The sequence below is a fragment of the Fistularia commersonii genome, chromosome 11 (assembly GCF_037954325.1).
Source record: "Fistularia commersonii isolate RoL2024-O1a breed Wild chromosome 11, RoL_Fcom_v1.0, whole genome shotgun sequence".
NCBI lineage: Eukaryota > Metazoa > Chordata > Actinopteri > Syngnathiformes > Fistulariidae > Fistularia > Fistularia commersonii.
This window is the reverse complement of record NC_141294.1, coordinates 15820574-15834732: the sequence shown is the minus strand read 5'-3', so window position 1 is coordinate 15834732 and position 14159 is coordinate 15820574. Positions and strand designations below refer to the sequence as shown.

Genomic DNA, 14159 nt, shown 5'->3' with positions numbered 1-14159 from the left:
TGAAGCATGTAGGTCTTTGCTGCTGATGTTGGGATTGATGACTTCACGTTAAGATCTAGATTCTTCATTCTTGGACCTTCTGTGAGCCGACCTGGTGTTTGGTGGGGATCCAGTCTTCCTCCTCATTCCTCCACCGGTGTCCCAGCTGAGATCCCAAACTACTTGAACACCAGTCATGGAGGAGGAAACCTGGATCTTCTGACCTGCACCTAGGGCAGCAGGTTCCTCTTGGTGACCGCTTTCCTGCACGAGATCCTCAGATGCTGGGCCATCTCCAGCCACAGTGCAGGCCCCCCCCCCCCCCCCTCCGTGGGTGTAGAAGCCCGTTCACATCGGGGTGCGGAGCTCAGATGGTGCGCCTCCATTCCTGTGTTCCCGGGGGTGGAGGAACCTCCTGAGCAGTCTGAGACGTGCTGCTGGTGGAGCTGCCTCTGATCCAAGGCTGGAGGGGGAGGGGGTCACAGCCTGGGGGTTCCCTGGAGGGGGCAGGTGTAGCCTTTCTGAGGAGGAACCCCTCCCCTCATCACCCTTTCACATTTCTTCTTCTCCACCTCCCGTGATGGACGCCCGAGTTGGTGTTGGTGACCTTTTATTACGGGGTTAAAGGTCGGATCTCCAGATGGGACCTTCAATGACCCCCATCCAGGTCTGCTTGAAGCCCATTGAACCTCTGGAGGACATGTCTTGGGTTTATCCTGCACCTTCTCCCTGGATCAGAAGAGATTTCTCCTTGTTGTAAATGTGAGGGTGGATTTGACCTTCTGCATTGATGAGCGAGAACTCCAGTTGTTGGATGAGTCAGGAAGACCTCCTTCAACCCTTCATTATCTCCAACGCTTTCTCCTGCGCTCAGGTTTGCAGGGGGCTGGAGTCCATCTCCGCTGTGATTGGGCGAGAGGCGGGGTTCACCCCGGGCTGACCAATCACAGGGCCACTTGCTCCCCCTGCCCGGGCCCTGCGGCCTGTCAGTGCTCCTGGTTCTCCGCGTGCTGATTGGATGTTGGGTGTGGGTGAAGAAGTGGATGCAGCTGGTTGTCCTCTGAGGAAGGAGAGGAGATCCTGTCGGACGCCGGCGCCACGGCACCGCCGCCGTGAGACGAATAAGAAGGCGGCGTGGGGGGTTTTGTGGGCGCCGTCGCCCCGAGCAACTGGCTCAAACAGTGGAGGGATGAAGGTGTGAGGGACCCGAAACAAACACAGAGGTTCCCGCTGAAGGTCTGGATCGCTGGATCCTCTTCGAGGTCAGATGGTCCCGAAGGTCACAAACGGGCAAAGCTGAGGAACCCGAGGAACACGGGAAGAAAGAGAGAACATACACTTTACAGCGAGGAGGTCCCTGGTTGGATTCCCACATCTGGCCTGTCTGTGTGGAGGCTTCATGGTCATGTTCTGCGTGGCGTTCCTCAGGGTTCTCCAGGTTCTGCCCCCAGTCTAGAAACATCCAGGAGGTTAACTGGGGGCCCAATATTGTCCAGACGTCTGAATGAGAGGGTGAAGCCGCTGGGCGACAGATGTCGCCACGGCAACTGAACCTTCAAACTGCACCTTCGGGCGGAGCAGAGCAGGCCAGATGCTGCAGGCCTCAGGAGAAGCCAAAGCTCCTGAGCTGAGAGCAGCAGGAGGAGCACGAGGAGATCCAGATGTTGTTTGTTTATGAGTTTGCTCTGCACAGCTGTGGGACACCGCCCCCAGGTGAACATCTCACCCTCTGCTCTCCAAACACCACCTCAGCATTGAGCTCCTGGTCTTCATCCAGAGCCAGGAACATCAGGTCACACCTAAAGGGGTGGATGGTCCTGGAGGTCTTCTCCTTGTCGGGGGAAAGCTGGAGATGGGATGTCCTTTTGGCGAGATCTGAACTCTGTGTGTGTTTTGTTCTCACTGCTACATGTTCATACATATATCTGGAGAATATTAACTGTGTGTGTGTGTGTGTGTGTGTGTGTGTGTGTGTGTGTGTGTGTGTTGTGTGTGTGTGTGTGTGTGTCCGAGGGGTCAGCAGGAAGAGGCTGAGTTTGCGTCTTTGTCCATCAAATCAATTATTTAAATCCCCAACAATGGTGGGGTTCTGCTGCGGCGCTTTCCACGTGTGTGTGTGTGTGTGTGTGTGTGTGTGTGTGTGTGTGTGTGTGTGTGTGTGTGTGTGTGTGTGTGTGTGTGTGTGTGTGTGTGTGTGTGTGTGTGTGTGTGTGTGTGTGTGTGTGTGTGTGTGTGTGTGATCTCCACACCCACTCAGTATGGAGATGCTGAATGAAGATCTCACCCTGTGAATGTGTCTGTCTTCTCAGGCGGCGTGAGGACACGTGTGTGTGTGTGTGTGTGTGTGTGCTTACATTCACATGGCAGAATTCACCTGTCCTACATGATGTCAGACACATTGTTCTCCGCAGCGTGGCTGATGGAGCCACCAGTCCCCTTCCCAGAAGATGAGGTTTCCTTCTCCCCTCAAAACCCTCCTGATCTCCACCACCGCCTTTCTATCCAAGCACTAGAAACCTGGAGGACCTCTGAGAAGGACGAGGAGGTCCACAAGCCCTGGATTTGTGCACGTTCTTTTGAAACGGCTCCATTCCTGCAGAGCTCTCATGCATCCGCTTACTGGAACCACATCGGTCCCTGCGCACGTGCACAAGTGTCCATGTTTGACCAAACCAGAGGACTTCATCTTCCTTGATGAAGAAATAGGATGAGGAGGGAGATGAATGACCACACTCATGTGCTGCACTTGTCCCGTGTGTGTGTGTGTGTGTGTGAGCCCATATATCTCTGTCCAGACGGCCCTGCAGTGTGTTCCTCCCAGCAAATCTCTGCTGAGGAAGCACTCCCTGCCTGCTTTCCTCTTATTTATCTATTTCTTCTTCTCTCCGTTTCCCTCCCTCTTCATCTCCCTGTGCATGACGCTTCTTCTACGTTCTGCTCGCCCTCCACCGTCCTTCGTTCTGCTGACGCACACGTACACACACACCGCGCACACACACACACACAGATCTGCTCTAAGGAAGGACTTGTAATTGTGTTTGTGAGTTTGCGCTCCGGAAATAGCTCGGTCCCTCCACGCTGCTCATCATCAGCCGAGCCGATGCTCCGCGGGACGTTTTGAAGGTCCAACCAGACGTCCCGATGGTCAAACGTGTCCCTCTTCTCTCTTCTCAGTGACCTGCTGTCTTCTGGCTACACGGAGAGACATGTGGGAGAGGAGGGGAGGTCCGTCGTCACCAACGTAAGTGTCTGCAAAAACACACACACACACACACACTGTGCCTGCCGGCGGTGGGTTTTCCTTTGGACCTGCTGTGTGCTGCTGCTGACGGTGCGTTCAGTGTCAGAGAAAGTGGGATGTTTTTTAACTTCTAACTAATTCATAACAGTCAGAAACAAGATGCATTACTGTTGTATTATGTATGTACATGTGTATTTATATGGAAGTGTGTATTTATACCCATGTGTATTTATTTGCATGTGCATCCCCATCCGCGGATCATTTGGTACCGGTCCACAAAGAAAACCTTTTTTGGTACAAATAGTTTTTTTTTTTTTTCCATTAAACCTTCCAGACCTTATTTTGAGAAACGACTTTTTCCGCCTTCGGCTTACTGCTGCACTCACCTAATATATATTGTAATTGTTGTATTCAGATTAAACATTTTCAAGCATAAAACTGGTCCCTGCTACAAATATCGGTGATCGGTGATATATATGCCAGTACATGTGTATAAATAAGCATGTACAGGCATATTTACATGCATGTGTGTATTTGTGTATGCACATGTGCAATTACATACATATGTGTATTTATGTATGTATGTACGTACGTATTTCTATCGGTGTACATGTGTACTTATATGTAAATGGGCATTTATATGCATGTACATACATGCATGCACATGTCTATTTATGTGTATTTATATATGTATGTACATGTATATTTCCATCGATACACATGTATATGTAAATGGTTATTTATTTGCTTGTGTATTTATAGCAATGTATATGTATATTCATATGCATGTTCGTGTGTATTTTTAACCATTTACATGGTTACATTTACATCCATGCATCTACATGTATATTTATGTGTATGCACATGTGCATTTATATACATAGGTAAATGTGTCTGTGTGTATATAGATATATATATACATGTATATTTCTATCAATGTACATGTGCATTTATATGTAAATGGGTATTTATTTGCATGTACGCTCATGTGTGTATTTACATGCATGTCCATGTTTGAACCGTAATTTCTGGACTATTGAGTACACCTAAATATAAACCGCACCGTCTAAAAATAACTAAATAAATCCGCAGGTATCCCCGTTGTAACATGAGATATTTACACAAACAAACATGTTTTTAAACTTTTAATCAAATACATACCTGTGACGTCCACAAATACGTACAGGAAACGTTTTTTTTCCCCCCAAACGGTGCCTGTAACACATAATAAATAACATGAGGACTAATTCATACATTTTCTATCCCCGCTTTGTCCTTCTCCAGCTGATCGCAATCTTTGTCTTTGCCCCTGCGCGCTAAAACCGTTGACGTCCGTGTCGGAATTGAGAAAACTCAGAATTTCACGGTCATTTCATCAGTTTAATGTAACGAGGCTAAATGTTTTGGCAGCATGAAGCTCATTAGCACAAAAAAAAAAAACAACATAAATTAGCCGCCAAAAAGCGTGGAGGGGGAAAAAAAAAAAAAAAAAAAAAGCGGCTTTTAGTCCGGAAACGACAGTATACACATGCATGTACATGTGTGTATTTACGTGCGTGCAGATACCCAACCCTTGTGCATGTGAGACCTGTCCTGTACGGAAATCAGTGAACCAGAGTTGGAGCCATGAAGGTCTTAAAACACATCAAAAGTGAAGTTCAGCTGTAGAGTATTTGTTTCCTGGTATCTTCTGGGTGCAGGTCCAGGGTCTCCACCTGCACCACTTCAGAGAAGCCTTTCGTTTTGACCCCGACCCGGATAAAGATGGCCGAGTTAATCCTGCAGACCTCCCACCGCTTTGAGCTTCATAATGAGCAGGATCTTCTCAGCCCAGCAGCAGATTAGTGAGATATTGAACCCTCAGGAGAAAGCGAAGGTGTCTGGACATCTGAACTCGGAGGTCGTGGCATCTTCATCGCCCTTCCGGTTCTCCATCCGGAACATCTCTTGCCTCTTGTTGCCATCAGGTTGTCTAAGAAGCCAGAAAAAGGAAAATAAATAAGTAAACCAGGAGGTTCCTGGCTGGATTCCCACTGGAGGGCTTCCTGTGTGGAGTCTCCATGTTCTCCACATATCTTTTGGAGATCCTCCGCGTTCCTCCAACAGTCCAAACACATGCAGGAGGTCCAGTGGAGACCTCACATGGTGCGAACGTGCGAGTGGGAGATGCACGTCTCTGTAAGAGGCCCTGCGATTGGTCCAGATGCTTCCTGCAAAGAACATGCATATTTTGGAGTACTAATAAGTATTTTGCCTGAAAAGGGCTACTCCCTTCCTGACCTGAAGGTGTGAGGTCTTCCACGCTGATGGAACACACACTCACACACACACACTGCAGTGTTGTGTTCTGGGTGTTCCTCTGTCTGGTGAGAAGTGGAGCAGAAGGCTAGGGGCTGATGGCTGGAGGATACCGGAGCTCTTATAAATAGCTCCTCCGTCTTCTCCTTCACCCCCGCTCAGCGTCGGGGTCCAGTTCTTCACCTCCTCTGGTAGCATCCGTTCTTCTCTCCGCTCCTCTCCTTTCTTGGAAGCTCTGCTCGTGCAGAGGTAATGATGATGATGAAGAGGAGGAGGAAGAAGACAACCACTCAGCGGGTTTGTTATCGTCGTTAGCGGTTTCGCTAACCTCGCTCAGCGCTGGAACCCACCTGATCTCCGCAGGATGGAGGTTCCAGGTGGAGAGTGAGAGATGGTGGTGGAGGCCGGGTTGGGCGCGGGACCAGTAATTGATCCTCCGCTAAAAGCCACGTTTCCTCAGGGAACCCAGGCTTCCTGACTAATGGCTCTCAGGATGCAGAGATGGGGCAGGAGGAGATGGAAGAGGAGGAGGAAAAGATGGAGGAAGGGGTGGCGCTGGAGGAGATGGACATCCAGCAATTAGACACACTCATGCAGAGATAACAGGAGTGTATTGGGAGGAGGACACACCCCTCTGGAGGCATAGCTGGAGGAGGGGGGTGTGACAGATGGATCAATAGAGAGATGTATAGATGAATGGATCGATATATAGATAGATGCGGCTTCCATCCTGTGGTCGGCTGAGAAGATCAGTGTCAACAAACCCCGCTGTTTGCAGACACCGATCGGAGAACGGACATTTTTAATCTGCGTGTCTGTGTGTGACAGGGAGGAGAACACTGCTACTACCAGGGGAAGGTCCGAGGTCTGCAACGCTCCTCCGTGGCCCTCTCAACCTGCCACGGCCTGCAGTGAGTACACGTGTGTGTGTGTGTGTGTGTGTGTGTGTGCCACTACTTAGCCTCCAGGTCAGTGTAATTAGCAGCAGCCACCTGGCCTCCGCGATCCCCCATCCTGTTTTTCTCCGAGTCGCCCCCGGAAGCCCCGGACTTTCAGCGGAGGATGAACTTCTCAGGAGAACCCTCCAATGTCTCTGAAGAAGCCATGGATAGAAACGTGAAGAACATCACACCAGGAGGAGATCCCCCCCCCAACCACAACCACCACCACCACCAACCTCGATCTCACTGGTTGCTAGGTGACAGCCCCATGCTGTCCAATCTGATCCTGCAGATGTTTCAAGGTCCGGCAGCTCTTCATCAGAGACCTTCACCCACCTCCTTCCACGCAGGCAGATGAAGGTTGGCTCCGCCCCTCAGGGGAGTGACAGCTGTCAATCAATGTGCTCTCCCTGCAGCTCCTCCTCCTCCTCTGGAGGCGATGAGGAGGTCAAACAATCATCTGAACTGTTGCCTGGAGACTGAAGACACAAGGGTCACAGACCCTGTGTGTGTGTGTGAGATGGAGGGAGAAAGAGAGAGAGATCTGAAGGCAGAGGTCATGCACTGGTGTGTGTGTGTGTGTGTGTGTGCTCGGAGGAGCCCAGGGACTGCAGGGTGTCAGGGGTTAAACATTACAACATTATAAGCGGAGTGCTTCTCTTCTGCTGAGTCAGGTGCTCACCATCATGTACATCCTGCTCTCCTCGCAGCTGCGTCTCTCACACACACACACACACACACACAGGCAGAAACTCTACCCTGTGATCCATGAGGCTTTTAAGAACATGGTTCAGGTTTCTGTTGATGGCATCATTCAGATCTAGGCCTCCAGATAGAGAGAAGATGAGGAACACCATGAAGATCTGGAGATGTGTTTCTGAACTGATCAGTGAAAAGTGGAAGTGGACATCGAAGCTTCTGCTGCTTCATGACTGGAGATACTGAGATGTTTGAGCAGCAGTCAAAGGTCACATTCCCAGGACATCTTCAGCGTGTTGTGTATCTGACTGAGTTCCTGTTTTACATCAACCATGGGAGACTCAGAACACTTCAGACAAACATCTCAAACCCTGAAGGTGACCTCTGGATGTGGGGCAGCACTGTGTGTATGTGTGTGTGTGTGTGTGTGTGTTTGTACCAATCTCCTGATAGCTCCATCTAGAGTCAATGAACCGATGATGTCCATGGAGGGAGTAGCTGAAGACCTCCTCCACCCTGCTAATGAATGAGGGGATGACCTCCAGCCTGTGTGTGTGTGTGTGTGTGTGTGTGTGTGTGTGTGTGTGTGTGTGAGAGCCATCACATAGAAGCTATCTTGAATCCCAGAAGAGCTGTAGCTCCTGGGTGGCCTGTGTTTGGAGCGGGTCTCCAACTAGGCTAGGAGGTTGTATGACAAGGCTGAAGTTCCAGGATGAAGAGATGGTTCCACGTTTGCCGTCGGTGTTCTGAACCCTCTCGTGTTCTGCGGGTGGCAGGAAAGTTCTCTGAAGTCCTGGAGCTGACCTTCTGGACTGAAAGCCATTGTGAGAATGAAGACCCATGTGTTGATCTCTCTCTCTCTCTCTCTCCCCTGCTCTCCACCAGTGGGATGTTCTTCGATGGTAACCACACCTACATGATAGAGCCTGGTGGACACGACGGCAGCGACCAGGTGAGTGCGCCATCACCTGGATGAGCTCCACCATCTCAGGTTTGCTATCTGCTCCGTGGTGACGTGTGGGAGATGATTCCCATCTGTTGTAGGCGTGGAGGTGAAGGACAGATCTCAGGTGGAGACGTCGAGGTGGAGACTCTTCGTCTCTTCTAATTAACTCAGTCCAGAGGAGTGTCTTATCATGTCCCTGCTGGAGGGACGGAGTGTGTATGTGTGTGTGTGTGTGTGTGTGTGTGTCTTATCTCGTTCCTCTCGGCTCCGTCTGTGGAAAAACCACTCGTGGACGCCGGATCTGTGGGTGCAGCTCAGATCCTGGTTCTCCTCCAGAGGAGAGGTGTTTGGGAGGAGGGGTGTATGGAGAAGAACCGGCAGGAGTTCTAGGACCATATGGAACCCCATCTGTCCCTTCTGGGTTCTCCGGACCTTCTGCAGGGCGTGTCCTCTGCAGGGCGTGTCCTCCTCACACCGGGATTTGAACCAGCAGAACCAGCAGATTTGAACCGCGGCCGGGGTCAAAGGTCACGGGCTTAGAGCAGGACGACACCCCTGATGAGCTGTTGCACCTGTGTGCCACTTGGGGTGATGGCAGTGTGTGTGTGTATGCTGGTATAATTTGTTGCTGTGTGTGTGTTTGGTGCGTGTATGCTAGTTGGATGTGTGTCTTTGTGTGTGTTTGTGTGTGCATGTGTGTGTATGCTGGTGGCAGTGTGTGTGTGGCAATAACATTTTTTTAGTCTGGATATTTTCCCAACTTACCTGCAGCTACTACCTCATGGTTGGAGGCTACACACACACACACACACTTTTTCTCCCTGCTGTGTGAGCAGAGCTCCCATTTGCACTCCATCCCAGAGTGCACGTGGAAATATTGCTCTCAGGTTACCATGGCAACAATTATGCGTCAGGGTCCCGCTGGGACCCCCAGGAAGGGATGAGGAGAGGATGTGAAGCCGTCAGAGGATGCAGGAGATCAGGTGTCCTTCTGGTTTTTTTGTCTTTGTGAGGGCAGGTTTAGCTCGAGGTGTTTCATTTGGAGGCGTCTGGAGGTCCTGAACCCCTCAAACCTCCATCAGCACCTGCGCAGGATCATCCGGAATCCTCCATCTTGATCGCTTTATTTGTCTGAACGCTTTTCAGGCCTCACGGAGGTGGAGCTGAGAGGATGTCTGGGTCTCGGTGGGGGAAGGGGTGCTTCTGGGTGGCGGCAGGTTGTGCTCGCAGGGGGTGCTTGTTGAAGGTGCCAAGTGGATTTTATGCTGACAGAAGCTCCAGGGTGAGGCTGATGGAGTGGAGTGGGGCGGGTCGGTGTCGGGTGGGGTGGGGGTGGGGGGTTCGGGGGTCTCCCCGTGGCCCCCGGCCAGCTCTTGCTGCTGAAGCTGCAGCGTTTCATTCACACATGCATGGAGAAACCGCGTTCCTCCTCCCCACTTTATATTCATGAGTCTGCAGCCTGTCTGAGGGACCGTCTCCCACGGCAACCGCAGGCTCCGCCCCCAACCCCCCCCCCCCCCCATCTCTTTGTCGTGCAGCATATGAAAGCCATCTGTGTTTAGATCCTTAATCTCCATCGCTGCACACACCCCGCCGAGCCCGTACGCGTGTGGCGGTTTTATGTGTGTGCCGAGACGTCTGATTGGCCGAGAGCGAAAATGAGGGAGAACAAAGAACTTAACCGACCCCCATCCCACCTGCACCCCCCACAGGTCAGGAAAAAGCAGGATGCTACATGAGTTACTGGTGCAGCAGCCACTGGGAGGATGCTCACCATCACACACTCGTTCCAGAGATGTCTTATTGACGCCAGCAGACGTGTGTGTGTGTGTGTGTGTGTGTGTGTCGTCCAAAGCCTTCCTGGGAGACGAGACGAGGCAAAGCCTCTCTATGGCCTCGCGTGAATCTTCTCCCGTCTGCTGCTGCTGATACCCGTCATTCAAGTTCAGCTAATTTCCCTTGTTTTATGGCGTTTATGTTTCTTCTTAAATTTCTGGCCATTTTAAGACGTCTATTCTGATGATTTTGTCTGAAGGTTGGTGGTCCTGTGTTTTCCTTTGTTAACCGTTGTGAATTATTCAGCTGCTTGCATCTGCTCCATTGAATATCTATAGAAAATGGGCCAGACGCTGTTTGGGGGATCTGAACTTTGGCTCTGACCCGGTGGCGCCCTCTATTGGCCGCCCCCTGCAGACCCCCGGGACCCAGGCGGAGATCACCTCGGTCCGTGGACTGATGGTGACCCTCTCTCCTCCTCCGCTCCGCTCAACACACACCTCATGTGATCTCGGTTTTTAATAAGAACAGATCTGGAGAACAGTCATTCATTCATTGGCCACGAAGTTACAAACAAAGAGTTGGACGTGTTAGAAGACTGGCTGCTCAGTGCTCATAATGCAAAAATACACCAAAGGCATAGATTACAAGTCACGTTGCTATGACAACCACCAGATGGTCCTAAGGCTCCCCTTGGCTGGCAGAGGCTTTCTGGTGATTCTGGAGATTCTCAGCTAAATTAAATAACAAGGTGAGCAGAGGCGCCTTCATGTCAGAGCTCATCACATTTCATTCTAAAGACAGTTAAATTCTACATTCGAAGGTATAAAGTTAAAGTAGCTAACACAGTGTTTGTTTTAGTAAGTTATAAACCCCTCCACGTGGGAGAGGTGGCTGAGTGAAAACAGTGCTGATCCTTCATTGGAGAAAACAATCACCACAGTAAACATTAGTGCACGGAGGTTTTCCTTCTAGAACAGTCTCATGGCGCCAGGCTTTCCTGTGTCATTTGGCATCCAGTGTCAAGGCTTCATTCGGAGACAGGAAGTGGGTTTGACTGCAAAAAAAACAAGTACAAGTAACAGACAAAGTGTCCACGTGTGAAGGACCGAGGCTCGCTGGTGGGTTCCGGATGTCTCTCAGAGACAGAGTTTAGTTGATTCTCCACAGGGGTTAGAAGTACGGCGGTAACAGGTCATCCTGGATAAAACGGTGATGTCACCGAGGCCGGCCGACCGCTCCTCGCTGTCCTACTGTCCCTGCGTCAGCACCGGGATGTCGATCTCTATGGCGGACATTCGTGAGCGGGTGGAGTAGCGGTGCCCGGTGTAGGTGGAGCCGTAGGCCTGGGACGGGGCGTAGCTCTGCGACGGGGCGTAGCTCTGGGAAGGAGCGTAGCTTTGAGACGGAGCGTAGCTGTAAGCCTGTGCCCCGCCCACCTCTGACCCGTACCCATCCGGGCCGGAGATCTGGGACACGTACACCTGCGGCGGCGCCGGCGGCGCCAAGCTTTGAGGGTAGCCTTGCGACGGGACGTACTGCTGCGCGTCGATCACGGTGGGGGGGAAGGGCTGGGAGCCGTAGACCGGTGACGGGGGGAAGCCGTTGGTGGTGAGGGGCTGAGCGGACAGGGAGGCACTCATGGAGGGCAGGGGGAGCCAGAAGGGGGACGGGAGCTTCTTACACATGCAGTACCACATGAACATCATGAGGGCGGCCAGCATCAGCCCCCCCGAGCAGCCGATGGAAACGTACACCGCAAAGCCCTCGGAGAAGATGTCCGCGTATCGGACGTTCATCTCCTTCGTGCGAAACAGGAACCAGACCGAGGGCGCCATGGGGATGGCTCCGCCGAGGAAAAAAAACATGGCGGCCACCAGGTGACAGCCGGCGCTGTTGACCAGGAACCGGGTGGTTTTGATGTCGGGCTCCGGCTTGTCTGAGCAGCAGCAGGTCTTACACATCCCGGTGGTGCAGAGCACCAGGGCCGTGGCGGCCAGCAGCAGGCCCGCGGGCAGGCAGAACTGCAGCAGCCTCATGTCCAGCTGGTCCACCTTGGAGTACCACTGCAAGCGGGACAACAGGTTTCCCGTTAGGACACAAAAACTACAATGGACACCCTGCGTTCTGTCTGCTCACAGGTGACGTGGACTTGAGCAGTGTCTGTGTGGAGATGTGCCTGACATCGAAGAACTCTTGATGGCGATGAAACCAAAAGAGTTCATCTTCAAAGATTTAAAACAATGGATGCTGCATCCTCCACTGTTTGGGAAGGGAGGCAAAAAAATACAGAACAGTGTAGCATGTAAGATAGCATAGCATGTAGGCGTGCACAACTACATGCGTAGTTGCATTAGCGAGGTGCAGCGTGTCTAACTACGCCGCCCTGAACCGCAGCCGTACCTCAGAGTCGTAGAAGTAACAGCCCGAGTAGCCGTCCTGCTTCACGCATTTCGCCCACAGCCCGTCGTACACGCTGACGTTCTTGGCGTTGCGGTTGAAGGTGACCAGTCTGGTGACCCGCCACTGCGGGACTAACGTCGCCAGGGTCAGCCCCCCCACCGATAGGAAGGCGATGATGAAGGCAAAGGCATTAGTGGCGTGGATGTCCCGGCAAGTCATGGCGCCCGCGGCCGGGAAGAAACAAGGCCGCTTGGAAAATACCTGCTAGCAGAGAAACACAAAAAGGCGACGCAGGTCAGAGACACTATACCATAACACCACGACCGTGGCACATTTTCTTCATACAGAAGACCGTGTGTTGTTATCCAGTGAGTGTCCTCCTGCTGTGAAGTAAGCTAAGTGTGCCACGGACTGACCCAGCTTCGGGCTGCCCCGCTCGCCGTGTATTCACCGCGGTCTAGTTGACCCAGTATCCGCAGTCCCCGGGAAACAATGCTCTCATTTCATTAGCAAACAAAGTGGGAACGACTCGGCCGCCAAGAACGTCTCCCCGCTTGCATTACATGGAGCGAGTGGCTAAACAATGAGATGTTTGAGCCTATATATGTGACCAGACGCCACCGCGGGGTTGGTTGTGTAAACTTGACCTTCGCTGGGAGTCTCTCACAAACAGACACGTTGTGATATAATGTTTGATTATCCATCCTGTGAAGGAGACACTGCAGCACCCAGTCTGAACAGTCTTCACATATATCATCTTCAAATAGAGTTAACATCGCGAACACCGGCCTGAATACATGTGTTTTCCACCTAAAGCTGATGGACTCTCCATCTTGTTACTTCAAGTTGTTGACAGCCCGTTGGGTTTAAGACACCGTTGCTGTGGACAGCAGTCTTTCCTTGCAAAAGGACCTGGAGCAGGGTCAGGTAACCACGGCAACCAAAATTGCTAAACACAACACAAACCCTCCAGTCTGGCAATGACAAGATGATCCCATAGATTTTTGTTGGTTCCCAGCAGCAGGTACTTGTCCTGTCTGGTTTCAATTTGAGTGACCAAGTAAACTTAATGAATGAAAACATTTAGGAAACCTTATCGTGTACTGGGACCTCCACCACCCCGGACACACTGTCCGCTTAGGCCCGGCCTCCACAGCGGTAGAAGAAAGGAAACACAGCAGAATGTTTCCAAATCCGACTCCAAACATCAGTGTGTAACAGCTATGAAGTTAAACATGAGTGTGTAACAACTGTGGGGTTAAACACCAGCGCGGCGGTTAGCCTAGCCATCCGGGCTAACCAGTTTAACTGAAACTCGATAGACAAGTGGAGTTAACGGTAACAAACACCATTTGACACTGTTAAAAGCAGTGGACATGAATCGTGGTCTTTTCTAAGATTCGATCGTCCGAACGTGGAAGAACTGAAGGGGCTGTTGATCACTTTAGGATGGAGCTGCTGCTGCTGCTATCCTGTTAGCTGTTAGCTTCTAGCCTGTTAGCTGTTAGCCTGCTAACTACACGGAAGACGGCGACCTGTTGCTTCGGGGTTCCCTCCGGGTTTAATGAAGTGTGTGACCAACAACGCAGTACCCTCCATAACTGCGCTAAATTACACACGGAATACAGTACCTTGTGGTTCCAGAAGTACAGCGGAGTTTCTAAAACCGAGAAAGATGGGACATTTCAACCGTCTAGCCTACATCTCGGCCTAGAGGGGGAGGCGCGCAGCGGAGCCGCATGGGCTCACTGTGCCCTCAACTCTGCCTGACAGGAGCGCCTTCGACAACAGCGTCCGGGAATAGTTGTCCCTTGTGTGCAGAGGCCACTCTATGTTTGCATCCATGCAGAAAACGCTCACGATGGCACGAATATAT

At 51.5% G+C, this 14159-nt stretch overlaps 2 protein-coding genes across 6 annotated transcripts in view; one reads left to right on the top strand and one right to left on the bottom strand.

Moving 5' to 3' along the window:
- adam22 (ADAM metallopeptidase domain 22) overlaps window positions 1-14159 on the top strand; it is a 40454-nt gene that overhangs the window by 8670 nt on the left and 17625 nt on the right. For all 4 annotated transcript variants that reach the window (XM_086155293.1, XM_086155292.1, XM_086155291.1 and 1 more), the window contains exons 4-6: window positions 3154-3220; window positions 6347-6429; window positions 8044-8110. In XM_086155293.1, coding sequence (XP_086011419.1) covers window positions 3154-3220; window positions 6347-6429; window positions 8044-8110 — 217 coding nt within the window. The remainder of the gene's footprint in view (window positions 1-3153; window positions 3221-6346; window positions 6430-8043; window positions 8111-14159) is intronic.
- Window positions 10385-14029, bottom strand: cldn12 (claudin 12). 2 transcript variants are annotated; one of them, XM_086155296.1, is made up of 3 exons: window positions 13915-14029; window positions 12284-12547; window positions 10385-11946 (listed from the first exon to the last, which is right to left on the bottom strand). In XM_086155296.1, exons 2-3 carry the CDS (start codon window positions 12500-12502, stop codon window positions 11131-11133), a joined length of 1035 nt encoding a protein of 344 aa, XP_086011422.1. In that variant the 5' UTR covers window positions 12503-12547; window positions 13915-14029; the 3' UTR covers window positions 10385-11130. The 2 variants fall into 2 exon arrangements, with proteins under 2 accessions (XP_086011422.1, XP_086011421.1); XM_086155295.1 differs by having other exon boundaries at window positions 12284-12544; window positions 13915-14022.